The sequence below is a fragment of the Cyanistes caeruleus genome, chromosome Z (assembly GCF_971803275.1).
Source record: "Cyanistes caeruleus chromosome Z, bCyaCae1.hap1.1, whole genome shotgun sequence".
Classification (NCBI taxonomy): domain Eukaryota; kingdom Metazoa; phylum Chordata; class Aves; order Passeriformes; family Paridae; genus Cyanistes; species Cyanistes caeruleus.
The window spans coordinates 21348214-21362669 of record NC_141732.1 but is presented as its reverse complement, the minus strand read 5'-3'; the positions used below and the strand labels follow the sequence as shown (position 1 = coordinate 21362669).

The 14456-nt window shown below is 37.9% G+C and overlaps 1 protein-coding gene across 5 annotated transcripts in view; it reads right to left on the bottom strand.

Annotated features, from left to right (window-relative positions):
- The window catches only part of TRPM3 (transient receptor potential cation channel subfamily M member 3), a 305059-nt gene that overhangs the window by 116130 nt on the left and 174473 nt on the right, over positions 1-14456 (bottom strand). For all 5 annotated transcript variants that reach the window (XM_086867037.1, XM_086867036.1, XM_023944693.2 and 2 more), the window contains 3 exons: positions 13259-13472; positions 10088-10212; positions 3710-3881 (listed from right to left, as the gene is read on the bottom strand). In XM_086867037.1, coding sequence (XP_086723163.1) covers positions 3710-3881; positions 10088-10212; positions 13259-13472 — 511 coding nt within the window. The remainder of the gene's footprint in view (positions 1-3709; positions 3882-10087; positions 10213-13258; positions 13473-14456) is intronic.

Here is a 14456-nt window from a genome sequence, read left to right as displayed (position 1 = left end):
AAGGTAAATTATGGCTGTTCAGAATAAAACTTACGTCTCTTGTTCTAATCAGATAACCACACTCTTATGTCATGGACTCAGGGTTACAGAGGGTGCCCAGACATGCTCTTGGTGCACATGAAGCACACCAGGAACCTGGGCTACATTAGAGCAGAGTGCCAAGTGTGGGGTTTTGTGCCATGCTCACTCTGTTCATCACTAGCAGGTGGGGCTGTAGCTGAAGCACTGGATTCAGGTTTGGGCAGTCCATGAAGGATGAGGAGAAACAGGGAAGCATTCAGAGGAAGGATGCAAAGGTCTGTAGTGGCCTAGACTAAAAGCCTAAGGAAGAGTTTGAGACAGCAGTGCTTGTTTAAACCTTTTGAAAAGGAGTCTAAGGAGTTACCCTATACCTGTCCTACAACCATCTGCAGGGATGTTAAAAAGGTGACAGACATATTTTTCTTCATAGGGTGAGGTCCTTCCAGTGTATATCTTCAAGTGATCTCTGTGCCTTGAAAATTCTGCAAGAAGTCCAGGACACAAGTATTTGTGTGAATTGGAAACCAGAAACATTTCTGATCAGATCACTTTGAATTTTGATCTTGAAACACTTTCAGAAAAGTTCTTCTTACTTTCAACATTTCATGCTACAAAATGATGCACTTTGAAACTCCAGGATTTGAGACAACTTGATGCTCACTTCAAGAGATGGTTGCTGGGCTGTGTTAAAATACTTTTCCTTTGTGAAAATAAGAAAAACCTCTGCTGAGCATTAAAGCATCAAATTGACCTCTAGGTAATCACACAACTGAGTGACTCTGTGCTGAACCTGCAGGCTCAGGGCCACAAATGTCACCCTCTGCTTGTCTGAAAAACATTTTTTAGTTCCTGAGTATTTGCTGAGGACAAAATAAGAGCAATACAAGTGGTAAAACCTAAAAAGGTAGTGGAAAACAGAATACTCAATAAAATCTTTTCTCTACTGCTCATAAGAGGCATAATTAGAGAGTCTTCTTAGTTTTCTTCCTTCTATTATTATTCCTGTTCTTATTCTTATTTTATAGTACACTTATGCAGGAAATTAGATACTGCTGAATGACTGATAATGATGCTGTATTAGGAACAAAAACAGCTGAGACTTTCAGAATTATCTGACATATTTAATGACCTAATTTAGTTTTAAATTTTATAAAAGAAACTGCCACTGTTCTAGTCTATTTGAAAGGAATGCCATTTTCTGTATCTTTAATATGTGAGAACAAATTTAAAGCCTCCCTTTGTGAACAGTATGTGACCCCAAATATCCAGGAGAGCTATCACTGCACTGGAGAAAGATATAGTTAAAGCAAAGGAAAGTAAATAAAAGGAAATGACAAGCCTAGCAAAACTCAGGCAAGCTTAAAAATAAGAATAAAATCCACTTTCAGCGCTATTGTTAAGGGGCAGGCTGTGATATAAAAAGTTACCAATTGTTTACGAGTTCCTAAATCTGTTCTGTTTTCTAGAGCAGACTTTTTTTTTTTAGCAATTAACTAAAACTTGCATCTTCTCCTGACTCTCCCACAAAGAAAATGGTGATGCTGTCAGTGTTTTCCCCCACTCCACATGCTTGCAGCTGGAATATGGTATGTGAAGACATACATGCATGGCTGCACAGACTCCCATTTGGATAAAAATCCCTTGGCAGCAATGCCCAGTCATGCACAGGATGGGGATCTACATTGCTCTGCTATAAATAAGGTTAAAGAAAAGCATCGGAAATTTGCCATCTGTTTGGCTGACCCAAGAAGGCAGGTGGTCTTTCTCTTCCATATGGTCAACTTCCTAATAACTAGAGGGTGGCCAGGACTCAGTCACCCTCTTTTAAAGCAAACAAAAGCAAAACATTGTGAAAACATTCCGGATGTCACTGAACCAAGATGTACAAATCTTACTGGCAGCCTTCTTTTTGAAGAATTTTTTCACATTTCAATTTTGAGGAAGTGTTCTGAGATCCAGGTACTTTTGTGCTTATAAGAGAGAGAGGGAGGGAGTGGTTAAATGGTGGAGAGTCTCTATCACAGAGGAAAGTGGAAAGGAGGATGCATACTTTTGTGTGCAGGGTGTACTACAGAAAGAAAACAGAGAAAATAAATTCTTCATTTTTTATGGATGTTTGAAGAAGTCAGGCAAGCATTTGACTTGAACCACCAAAGTCTGTAGTTTCATCCAAGTATCTTTTAAAAAGATAAGCCTATTGACAAAATCTGACAAGTTAAATTTCTCTAAAGAGATTTATTTTTTAAGATAAGATTTTGCCACCAAAATGTGTGCTGTAAACTGTAAAAGCTCACACTTTTCTTTTAAGCACCTTCAAAATAACTTCTATTTATGCCACAGTTTTATGTATTTTCATGATATGCCATATTCAAATGTGCCTTCTTGTTGCTGGTCAAGCTAGGATTAGATTATACTATCCTCATCTGCAAAGGAAGGTCCCAGGCATGCACCCACTGCTCATCATGCACATACTTTGTGCATAATTACTTTGTGCTCTCTGAGAAAAAGCAATATAACTGTGATATCCCAAAAACAATAAGCCTGCAGTGACTGGAGTTTATGCAGTGTTGTTGAAGGCTGTAAGTGGCACATAATTTTAATTTAAACACAGATTATATTAATTATACAGAAAACTTTATCAAGCAGGAAGAACATTCTAGTTTATGTTCAGCCAGTTGGGCCTGCCTGTAATTCCTTGTCATCTAGTGTCTGAGAGTTAAATTTCTTTGCCTAATAATATTCCTGCTTCACATGCCTGTCACAAAAAGTTTCACCATTCCTCAAAATTGTCTGTTTGAAGAGAGTTATTAGCAGAAAGGCTGCATATGATCACTTTTGAGAAACTTCCTTGTTTTCATTCCAAAAGAAATCTTATGGAGGTACACTGCTGATGTTTGTGTGTGAGACCAAAAATAGAACTGGAATTAAGTCCCCATCTCTAAGCACGTACATTACATCAAGCATCAAGTGTGGGTGCACTACAGAAATAATAATACTAGTATTGAGATATTTTATTTTATCCATGCAGAAATGCTTACTTAGGTGACTATTTTTTCATTTAGGTAGGAAAGTGGTACATGAAAAGAAAAATTATAACTTTGAGATAAAAACTGGGGCTTCAGTCTGGTCATGTTGCGATATCATCAGGTTTGCAAAAGATGAAGTGGAAAGAACACCTCTTAACTCAGCTTCTGGCTTTGGCAAATGACAGCTGCCTCAAAGAAACTAATAAACACAGTGCAAAGGTATAGTAGCACTCCTATGGAACACTGCCTATAAATATCAGTGTCTCTTCAACCTGCAAAATATTTATAATAAAAGAACTCTCCCTTATGTTTCGTCACCCTTTTCTTCAACTGTACTAATTTCACCTCATTCTTTACCGAACAAAGGAGAACCTAACTGTAGACAGTTCTAAGGAAGAAAGGCTTCCAAAGACCTGAGTGAAATCTGAACCTTAGCAAATACTTCTTGAAACTTAGCTGGAACAAATCCAGCTATTTTTGCTGTGCCTTTATCCACAGCACTCTGTAACAAAATTTATTATCTTTGTTCATCATTATTTGCTTTCCTTAGCTCATGGTCACCATGGACAGTAGAACTACTCCCCCAGATATGCAGAATTATTGCTTCTTTATACTGAGTGGTTTTTGCAATTATAAAACAATACAAATAACACGCTACTCACTTGTATTTATCTTTTGAAGTGAAATGTGCTTTTCCAGGTGTCTACGAAGCTTTACCTCTGCTCCATATTTACCAGTAGTACCATTGTCAGCCAAAATAAAATGAGAATGCATGCTGTTGAGCACTGTCAGCTTGCTCATGGGATTGGACATCGTCTGGTATGGTCGGACCACCTGCATTTTAGAAACAAAGGAAAAGAAGAGTTTCTACAAGTTTCTAAACAGAAAAGCACCCCTGTACTAAATCATCACAAGATTCGAGCTTACAAGACGAAACAAAAGAAATAATCAAAATTAAGGTACTGCACTTGAGTGTTACTGTCTTTTATGTGTAGAAAATGATCTTAACACTGCCCTTTGAGATGCAGACATGGCTTAAAGTGTTTTCCATGGTAACCTGTTTCAGTAGTACCAGCGTTCACTGCTTCTTTTAAAATCCAGCTAATGGTCAGTGTTCCAAAGATCTGGGTGACTACATACACCTGTATACAATGTATACCCTGTCTGCTGCTGACTATCTACAGCATTGCTGTAAAATCTCACCTTGCTCTGACCAAATTCTTTGATTCTTCCTTCACAAACCCCACCCAGCATCATGGCTCAAGTGTTGGTTCATCCAGAACCATCAGCACTGGAGACACACAAATACAGGTGAGTTCTACTCTTGGAGAGGTGTACACATTATATTACACCACATTTTTAATTTTCTTGGAAAAACTACTGGCCCACTCCTAGCATCAGTAAAAAGGCAGTTGTTTGTGTTCACAACAGCTTTAGAAAGTTTCTGTTCAATGGGAAGTTTGCTTCACTTCCTTTGATTTGATCTCATCAGGGGAAACTGAGTGCAGCAGACAGATTGAAATACACAACTCATAGCCACCAAATAAGACTAAACATGACCAAATAAGAGCATGGGGTCACATTTGGCTGCCAGCTGCTTCGGTGGGTATCTATGGACACCAGTAAGTAGACTTGCAAGTAGGACTGTACTAACATGGCAAAAGAATTGGTGTTGTCTTGAGGCATCCTGACTGATACTTCAGAGATTTTCTAGCAGTACTATTACATGCCTTTCCTCTTTATGTCTTGTCTTTTGGGAGAGACAATGCTGGAAATCTGTAAAATGAAGTTCTAGCTGAAGAAATGCCATAAGGACTTGTTAGAAAACTCAGCTGGGCTATCCTTCATTAGCAGGTAATTTTCTTCAGAGTTCTGACATTGTTCATTCTTCAGCTCTTGTGCTTTTAATGCACAAATATGTACACAAAATTTGACATAAATGCTTGCTGACAGAAATATAATAAGTTATTTACTTATTCATAAGCTTTTGTCCCTCTAAAGAGGGACAAACAAACAACTCTAAAGAGATCTCTAATTGAGATGCAATTCTTCAAAAATAATATGTGCTAGCAATTCTTTAGCCAGAGATCTCTCTATATACATTATTTTCACCTGTGAATGTCTGCCTAACTTTGATCAACTCTTAGCCAGCAAGGAGAAATACACAAACTTCTTTTGCTGTTATGAACTGTCATGCAAAGGGTGCTCTGTAAGCTCTTCATCCTGAAAAAGGGGGGGAATAGACCTAGAAGGCAGCTGGCCAACAGCAAGGCAGTACACTACACTCTGTGAGAACTGGGGATAGCTCTGGCTCATATTTCTTTTATGCTGTTTCTTTTGGAGCCCCATTCATAACAATTTATTCTACAGCTGCATGTGACTTAATGAATGTCAGTACACTGCTGGAATGTGTTTAATAGCAGCTTCTACAGATACAGAAACCATGTACCCAGTGCCACCATCAGAAAGAAAAGGAAGGTTCTTTCTCACATCCCTAAGAATAAAATAAAATCAGATTAAAACAGATCTTTTAAAATTATACCCACTCCATCTCTCAATAAAAGGACACCAGCAAGGCCTTACAGCTGAGGAATCCCTTGTGCTGCCCATTCATTGTATGAGTACAGGCCATTGTGCAGACAATTCTACTGACAGCTTGTGGTTTGTTCCTGAGAGCTCAAAACCTCCTAATTCTGACGGCTTGATCTGCAGTTCTAATGAGTCCCAGTACTGAAGCCCTCATTTATTGACTCAGTAATGCTGCAGGACAGATTAGAAGGCTGTCCTTTTGTTCTGCTTTTAGCTACAAGTTGGGTTACATTATTAATAAATTTGATGGATGTGAAAATGAGACTACAATTATTTTCAACTGAACTGTTCACAGCATGCACAATTCAACATCTGAATTATTTTTTTTAACAATAAAATTTCTCAAACGACTCTGTTAAACTTTTCATGAGAAAAGGATAAACAAAATCTTCAGGCAGGTAAGAACATCCTAGGCTTTCAGGCTACTTCCTTGAGGTTACTTATTCTTTCACAACACTAAGCAGATTCTTGATTTCTGTCTCTTGCAGTTCCCATTTGTCTGTTTTTTCAACTCCTTGCATTTTACAGGCAAGTTAAATAGATGGAAAAAACTTTGAGTGTAAGCTGTCATCCTCTTTTTACAGACATAGAATCATATGAAAATCTGGGCTGGAAGTGACCTTAAAGAACACCCAGCTGACCTTAAAGACCCCCCATCATGGGCAGGGACACCCTCCACTAGACCAGATTGCTCAAAGTCCATCCAACTTTGCACTGAGAATAGGGAGAATAAGGAATAATGTCCCTTGACATCTTCCTCTGCTGAAAGGAGAGCTGAAAGGAATAGCTTATGCTCACAACAGACCCTCCAAATACTGAAGCTTAATGAACGCGACAGCAGCCGTGCTGTGAAGCAGTTCTGATGCTGCATGGGCTGAGGGAATTCTGTCAATAGGTGAGTGGCTGGGCTGACCCCAGCCCTTGCCTTTGCACCCTGAGGTGGCAGCAAGCTTGAGTGAAAAGCACAGTTGATCTCCTTAGATTCCCTGTGGGCACATGGCACTCGGCACAGTGACAGCACTTGAAAAGTCTCTCAGGGTAGCTCACCATGACAACAAGCCCGCAAGTGCCATGTGAACCAGTGCATGAATCTGAGCAGTCTATGTGGAGGCAAAAAATTTGAGACAAACTGTGAGCTCAAAGTAGTGATGGAAAACGAAAGAGATGCATGCTTCGCTTTTCAGGGAGTAGCAGCTGTTCAAATCAAGCCGTTTCTGCAGCCCTGCTGCTCTGGAGCTTACCAGGAACAGAGTAATTCCTGATTTAATCTAGAGGTTCTTGGAAGTATCATGGTCTAAATTCTCAACATATGCTACAAATATGCCAGTCCTTATCTTTGCCCCTGTCTCCTACAGAGCTGACTTGGAATGAAACTCAAATGAAGATGGAACAGACCCTGAAAATAAAGAGATGCATGCTACAATGACTTACAAAGTGTGCTCTTTTAGAAGGGAGAATAGCTCTGTGTGTAGGAAGCAACTTGTTTATAATCACAGCTTTCTACAAGACTGAGCAAGCCACTTTACTTTCTCAGTTCTATCAGAAAATATGGGGAAATAAGGCAACTAACTCCCTCGTGTTCTTTGTTTTTAAATTAGAATCTGAGTGTTAAGAGCTGTACTATTTTCTGCTATATTGCTTTTATAGTACTGGAGCAAGACACGTATCTTTAGGGATCTTTAATCATCACAATATAACAACTAGAAAACAGCAATAATATTTCCTTTAACTTGGTCAGTTTTCTTTATGGCTCTGAGGAATTCCCCCAGGATTCCCAAAGGCCGACTGATTTGGAAGGGTAAATATAATTAAACTGCTCAGCTATGGAGTCTGGATCCATAAGGCCAGGCACGGGCTGAGGCATTAGCAGAGGAGCACCTCTGCTGAGCACACCTCTCTTGCCAAGAGGCACAGGGAGGCCACAGGCACTGGGGCATGTGCCATGACCACAGCTCACCCTCTGCCTCCCCTCCAAACCCCATGGCCACCACACTCTTCTGCTTCTCTCTGAGACTGGAAGGGTATGTTTTTACAGCTCTTCAGTTCTGATCATAATTTAACTAGACATAGTGCATATAGGCATAAATCCACATTGATGCCAGAGTTCACCAAGTCTTTTACTACTTGTTGATTTCCCCCCCTCCACCCCGCCCTTGTATAATCCTTTGTGGCCTTTGTTTCTTGCTTAATGATGACTCATTTTACATGCTTAAGGTACTATTTACATTTCCCCTTCTCGGTTCATTTCACAGCATTCACCTCTAATGAGCCAGTCAATATAGCACAGTTTGATTTTTAAAAAGCTTCCAAAACAGCTTCCTCACCAAATGCTTCTAAAGAATCTGCATGCATTGATTAAGAGAGAAAGTCCTTTGAGACTTAAGTAACTGAGGAAAGCTGGGGGGAAGGATGGGAAAACAGTGAGAAGGAAAAGGTAATTTTCTTGAAGACTCTTAGTAAGAAGATTTAGTGACATAAATGGCCTACCTCAAGCTGTGTTATATTCAATTCAACATAGGTGTAAGGGATTTGTGAATAATTAGAGGGTGAAAAGCTTACAAATATTTCAGTGGACTAAAGTCTTCATAAGCAGTCTGATGAGGCAATGAAATGGAAGATGAAATTCTGTACCAGTAAGCATAAAGCTGTATCATTAGATGTGCATTAGAGATGGGTAAAACTAGAAGTGCTCCAGCATTATGTCATGCCATTGATCAATAATTTTATAAAACTATTAAGGTCCAGGAGGTTGAGAGGATAAATTTAATTTTGTCTGTCAAAGATACACTCTTTTGAAATATTTCTGTCTTTAGTGATGATCCTGCAATTGTAACCCTACTGATATAATTGTGTCTGCATTAATAGAAGACCTTACCCAAATTAGCTGTAACTTTATATTAAACTTTTGTCGCTTTCTATCTAACGATCAGAGTAAGTATTAATTTGGTTATGATTTAATCAGAAAATGTTTGTTTATTTTTAATTGTTTATTTTTAAGATAAAATTACAGTACAACTTCTTGGTTTCCTGTTAAATTGGAAGGATATTTAGAGGAAAGCATTGCTTAAAGAAATCAGAAGTCAGGGGAGCTGCTTCACTTGACTGGAACAACTGGGAAAGAAAGTTCTTTTATCATCTTTTTATGCAAAAGAAGGTTCCAGACCCCCTTAAACAGGCAGTGACTACATGAGAACTGAGGTAGCTTTGCAACTGAGGGAAAAAAGTAATAAAGGAATAGCAGTGTTCCAAAATTCACAGCTAAATTTATGTTTTTCTTAACACCTTTGTTCCTGCTGTTTCCAGAACCTCATGCCTCACCACTAAAGACTTTTTATTTAAAAATGCTGTATACATTACACTACTGTAAGGAAATAGAATGCATCCTTTTACTTAGCTTTTTCTGCTGATTATCTTCTGCACTGCAGCTCAGAAGAGTTTGTTGGTGACTCAGAATTACTGTGGCAAAGTCGGACCCTGCTTGTTTGTGTGGTATTAGAGTACAAAGCTCCATGCTAATACAGTTCCCCCTAACAGCTATACCTTCATAGTGAATTGCAATAAACTCCAGTTGGATAATTTTCTTTGTAATCATTGTAACTTCTCTGACTTAAGTGATACTTGAATCTTCTTCCTCTTCCCAAACTGGTCATGGGTGCAGAACATACAGAAAATAATGGGTTAGACTAATGGAGACAAGAAAGAAATTCTTTATGCTCATTGGAAACGGTATCTCTTCACTCATAGTTGGTTCTCAGACAGATTTCTTAGGAATGAACCAGAAATGAGAAACAAAAAAACCAAAACAGGTTCAGAAAAGCTTCAGGTAACAAATAACCAGTGTAGACCAACTATTCATGCACTTAAAATTAAGGAGTTAATCTTACTGTATTAAAGTTTTGAAAGAGAAGAGTGGTGTGAAGCAATAGGAGAAACACCAGCCCTGTCCTTCAGAAAGTGGCTGAAGGTGAATTATTTGAGGTCACTCTTATCTGCAGTACCCAATAAGACCTTTCAAAATTGCATCAATAAAAATGTATGGGAGGGAATATATTCTAAGGAGGATAGCCTTCAATTTTGAATTTAACCAATGCATTTGGTAACCAATGCATTGTTTGAAAATAAATCAGATTTCAAGTTTTGCAATCAGTGTTTTCTTAAGCACTTTCCCAGGTTCATAGAGTTCTAAGGATGAAGATTTGATATAATTTCAAGAGTAGCTTTTAATGAAATGCCCTTATAATTTATTTTAAATGAACGTACTGTGCAGGAATTTTTATTGCTGCCGTGTCAAAACCCCCCCATCAACCCTAATGGAAAACCTGTGTATATATTGACTTTTTCTGCAGACACTAATTCTAAGTGGAATTGCTAAGTGCATGATGGAGAGGACAGGAAAAATAACTGGAAGATTTATAGCTACTGGAGGTCATCTGTGTCTATACAGGTCTTACATCTTTGCCAATCAGGTCCTCTTGATTTTCCACAATCCCCCAGGGAGCGATACCGATGGTGCAGATCTTCCCTCGAGATTTTGAGGCATGATCTTTCAGGGCATCTCCAACGTGCCGAATGACCCCTGGAAAAGAAACAGCATAAAACAGAAATTAATTCATAATTGTCTTTTTTTGTTCAAAATAATATGGATTTATTATAGAGCTGTTTTTTTACCTGTGTCTATCCTTACAATTAAGTAAAGCTATGAATACATTCCTATTTCTTATTATTAATTTCTGTGAATTCATTTTATTGAAGCCAATAATTATTAAATGAATTAATAAGGAAAAACCACAGCTTTAGAAAGGAAAATGGAAATGTTGACAATTGACTGCAGCTTATTTATTTGCACTTGTGCTCACATGTGCATGCAAGCATTTGTGTATTTCCAAGTACAGAAAGAAGCATAGGAATTAATTCTGCTCCTTGCCCCCCACCCCCCAACTCCCTCAGAAGTGCAGCTGGATAGGAATGCTTCCATCAAGGATGGAAATGTGAAAATGTCATTATGCTATCCTGAGATGAAGCTATCTTGTCCCTCTTTAAAAACAAACTCAGTCACCTGAGATAGCTTCCAGCAGAATATTAGAACCTGCTCTGGGAATCAGTGAGAAAACAGAAAATACAGAGAGAATGGCTGCTCCCCAGCATTCTTCCAAGTGCTGCTTGCTTACCCTAGACCAGCTTTGGCAGTGTTTCAGTGGTATCTCAGTGCAAAGGACAAGTGTCATTCCTCCTTCCTTTCCATAAAATAATCTTTTAAAATCTCTCTATTAATGACTATTTTTAGGATGTGGCTGCACTGAAGCAGACTGTGGGTTTTCTGCAGATGTTCTCTGATTCTCAGTTGAAGAGTTTCCATATTTTTCAAATTTCATGCTTTCAAGATGACTGGATAGAAATTATGGCCACACAATTGTTAGGAGTCTGGTTGTAGTTTTCTGAGCTGTAAATGACTCAGGGTAAGAAAACTCCCCACAATCTAACAGAGACTCTGTGTCCTCAAGTCTAGTGTTCTCCCTGTGGTGGAAAGTTAAAAAAAAAAACTATTCCTATACTTGCCATCAGCTATGAATTAAGCCATGATCCAACAGCCTAAAGGATTTAAAGCAGAAAATCTGTGCTGACTGCAAAAATTTCTGCTGTTAAGAATGTTCAACTTTCAGCATGACATGAAAATTCAGAACAACAGTCATGTTTATAGCCAGGTATGCTCTGTCTCTCTCACATCACAGATTCTCAGTCCAGCTGCAAAATTTCAGGACTTGTCAGTTATAATTTTCCTTAAGAAAAACACAATTTTAAAATTCACTTTCAGCAAAAGAGACTGTACCAAGAAATTGTCAATTTTTATGATTTCACAAATAATTTTCAGGTATGCAGTTTGAAAACCTAGTCCTGCAGTAATCAACTGCTTTCCTCCAGAAATTAAAGAGAACAATGAAAGATTATTGATATTGCAAAACTCCTTCTGGAATTGTATGCTTTTAAAACAGCAGAGAGCTACTTGAACTACATTGTTTTGACTATGTAGTTTCTGATAACAGGAATACCAGTCCTTTTCAACAGTATTTATGATGACTTTCCTGGTTCATTTGTATTTTTTTTGCATTTGCAACTATGAGGATTTGAAAAATGGCAGGAAGCAGTTGTGCATTTGCCACGTGAACGTGTTATCATCTGTCCTTTTTTAAAAAAAAACCAAAACTGTAGTTTAATTTTTACAGTTTCTGTAGTAATCCACTGCATTATGGGTACAACAAGTACATTTTTCTGATGTTATTCTAACATAAAATTGACATCTGTCTTTTCAATCATCAAGACAAGAGTATCTGACAACTAATATTATTATCATCAAGGTGCATAGACCAACATCAACCTGATTTTATTACTTATTTTGAAGAGATGGGGGCCATATTACATTTGGATCTACTTATCTAAGACTCCAAAAGCTATGTCTTTTTCCTTTCTTCAGGCACCAAACCTGCCAGAGTTTGGAAAGTGTTTGGACAACACTCACAGACACATGGTGTGATTCTTGGGGCTGTCCTGTGCAGGGCCAGGAGCTGGACTCTTTGATCCCTGTGAGCTCCTTCCAACTCAGCATATTCCATGATTCTGTGCTACTTGTATTGCTGCTGTGATAAAACTGAATACTGTTTTGAATTTGATGTGGTCTGGAAACCAAGTCCAAGACTCCTATTAAGCATTTATATTCAAACATGTAGGAGTTGGTCCACCAAGCACTAAAATTAACGCAGGATAGAATGATTACATTGTTTTCCAGAGACAGTAAGAAGATACATTCTTACTAAAGTAAAAAATTATAGCTTTGCTACTGCAGCAAATGAGAATGACATTAGAATTTACAAGTTCATGTCCTAACTCAAAGCTTTGTGCAATTCTCTCTAGCAGAACTTTTTTTGAACTTCCCTTGCATCTCTCCCCTTTCTGCCACCTTCAAGCATGGTAACTGAGATGTCAGTATCAGAATTTTTTGCTTAGGAATCTATGTTTTGCATAGATAGATGTTTTGCAGCTTATTCCCAAAGTGTGCTGTGTGCTGACTACTAGCAGAGCTGGGCCAGCTGCTGTCTTGGATCCCTAGGACACCTGTTTGGCATATTACAGATGCCCTTTCACTCAGATAGCACTCTTGATGAAAATGTAACAGCAAAAAAAATTAAGTTAAGCTCTCTACAAGTAAGGAAGCAGTTTCCCACCACATCCTTTTCTCTTTTAATACTTTGGGTCACCTGATTATATAAAATAAAGGTTCTTTCTGGATGAAAGTGTTTTCAATTTTGAAAGTGTAATAAGAGTTGGACTTCTTTGATTAGTTCCTGCAGCATACAGTTGATCCTATAAAGCCTTCTTTGGTGTTACACTGATACAATTGCCTCGCAGAAGGCTTTGTTTTCAGCTCCAGAGTGTGCTTTTCATACTTGAGTAACCTTTTATTCTTATTCTTTATTCTATTGGCATTTTCTTGTTTTCACATAGTACAGAAATGACAAATATAATAAAACATAGAATGGCATTCGAATCTCATCATTCCTACCTTTTTTTCTTTTTTGTGATGAAGTCTCCTAGATGCCATTGTGCTTTTATTTCAATGTTGTTCTTACCTGTGTTTACTCCTCCAGTGAAAATCCATGCTCCAGTTGTCATTGCAGCCTTAATAAGTCCTTTTCCAAAGACTTGTTTGAGTTTTGGCTGAAGTTCGAAATTCTGAAGGCCCCCATGCACAGAGATGAGAAGTTTGGGGAGCTCGAGCTGCCACTCTTTGGTCATCAGGTGCAGAAGAAGGTCAGGCTTTGTGTCAAAAGACACACGTACATACTGCAGAAACAAGAGAAAAAAAGATTGGTTATAACCACTGGTTTCTGATATGTATTATCTGTGTCCAACAGATCTTTTTTTTATGACAAAACCAGTAACTTTGCTAATCTGATGATTAGTTTCCTAGTTAAGAAACTAGGAATAATGGAACACTTGGAATTCACAGGCTGGATAATTTTCTTTATTTAGGAAATTAAGACATTAATTAGTTCAAAATCCTTTGCAATGCTTGAAAGATTGATGTCTACAACTTATATATGCAAAAACTGGACCAAAAATGTAAGAGGTATGCCAAAGATGACCTAGATAGTCAGAGTCACAGCTGTGTATTTACTTGTACCTCATTTTCAAATTAACAAGGTCAAACCCTCAAAAAGTAAGAAAAAACAGAAAAAAAATCAGTTCTTCAAGCACCCCTAAGTTTAAACTGAGCAAGATCACTAAACTGAAACTTTCCAGATGAAAGAATGCTAACTATGTATGATTTGTACAGGTTCATGATCTTGCCTTGGAAGACTCTACATCCTAAAAGGGCTGTGAAACAAATTCATTAATTTCCAGTTGCTGGCTATTCTGTGATACACATGCAGCAATTTGTGGTAGGGGAGATCATGTCCATCTGTGTGTGCTCAGAGATAATAACTCTTCAAAATTTCTACAGCACTACCATGTCACACAAATACCTGTCTCTCTGTTACAAGCCTTTCTCCCACTCTTTTCTGGTGCTGTTTCACAAAACCTGTGACAGGGAAGTGATACTTTTTCGAGCTCTAGTTGCATAGCAGAAACAGGAAAAAATTCTTTCTGTAGCTGCTAAAATATGGAAGGACCCTCTTAATAAAACAAAATAAAATAAAATAAAATAAAATAAAATAAAATAAAATAAAATAAAATAAAATAAAATAAAATAAAATAAAATAAAATAAAATAAAATAAAATAAAATAAAATAAAATAAGTTGCAGAAAGCACTCGTCTGTCAAACT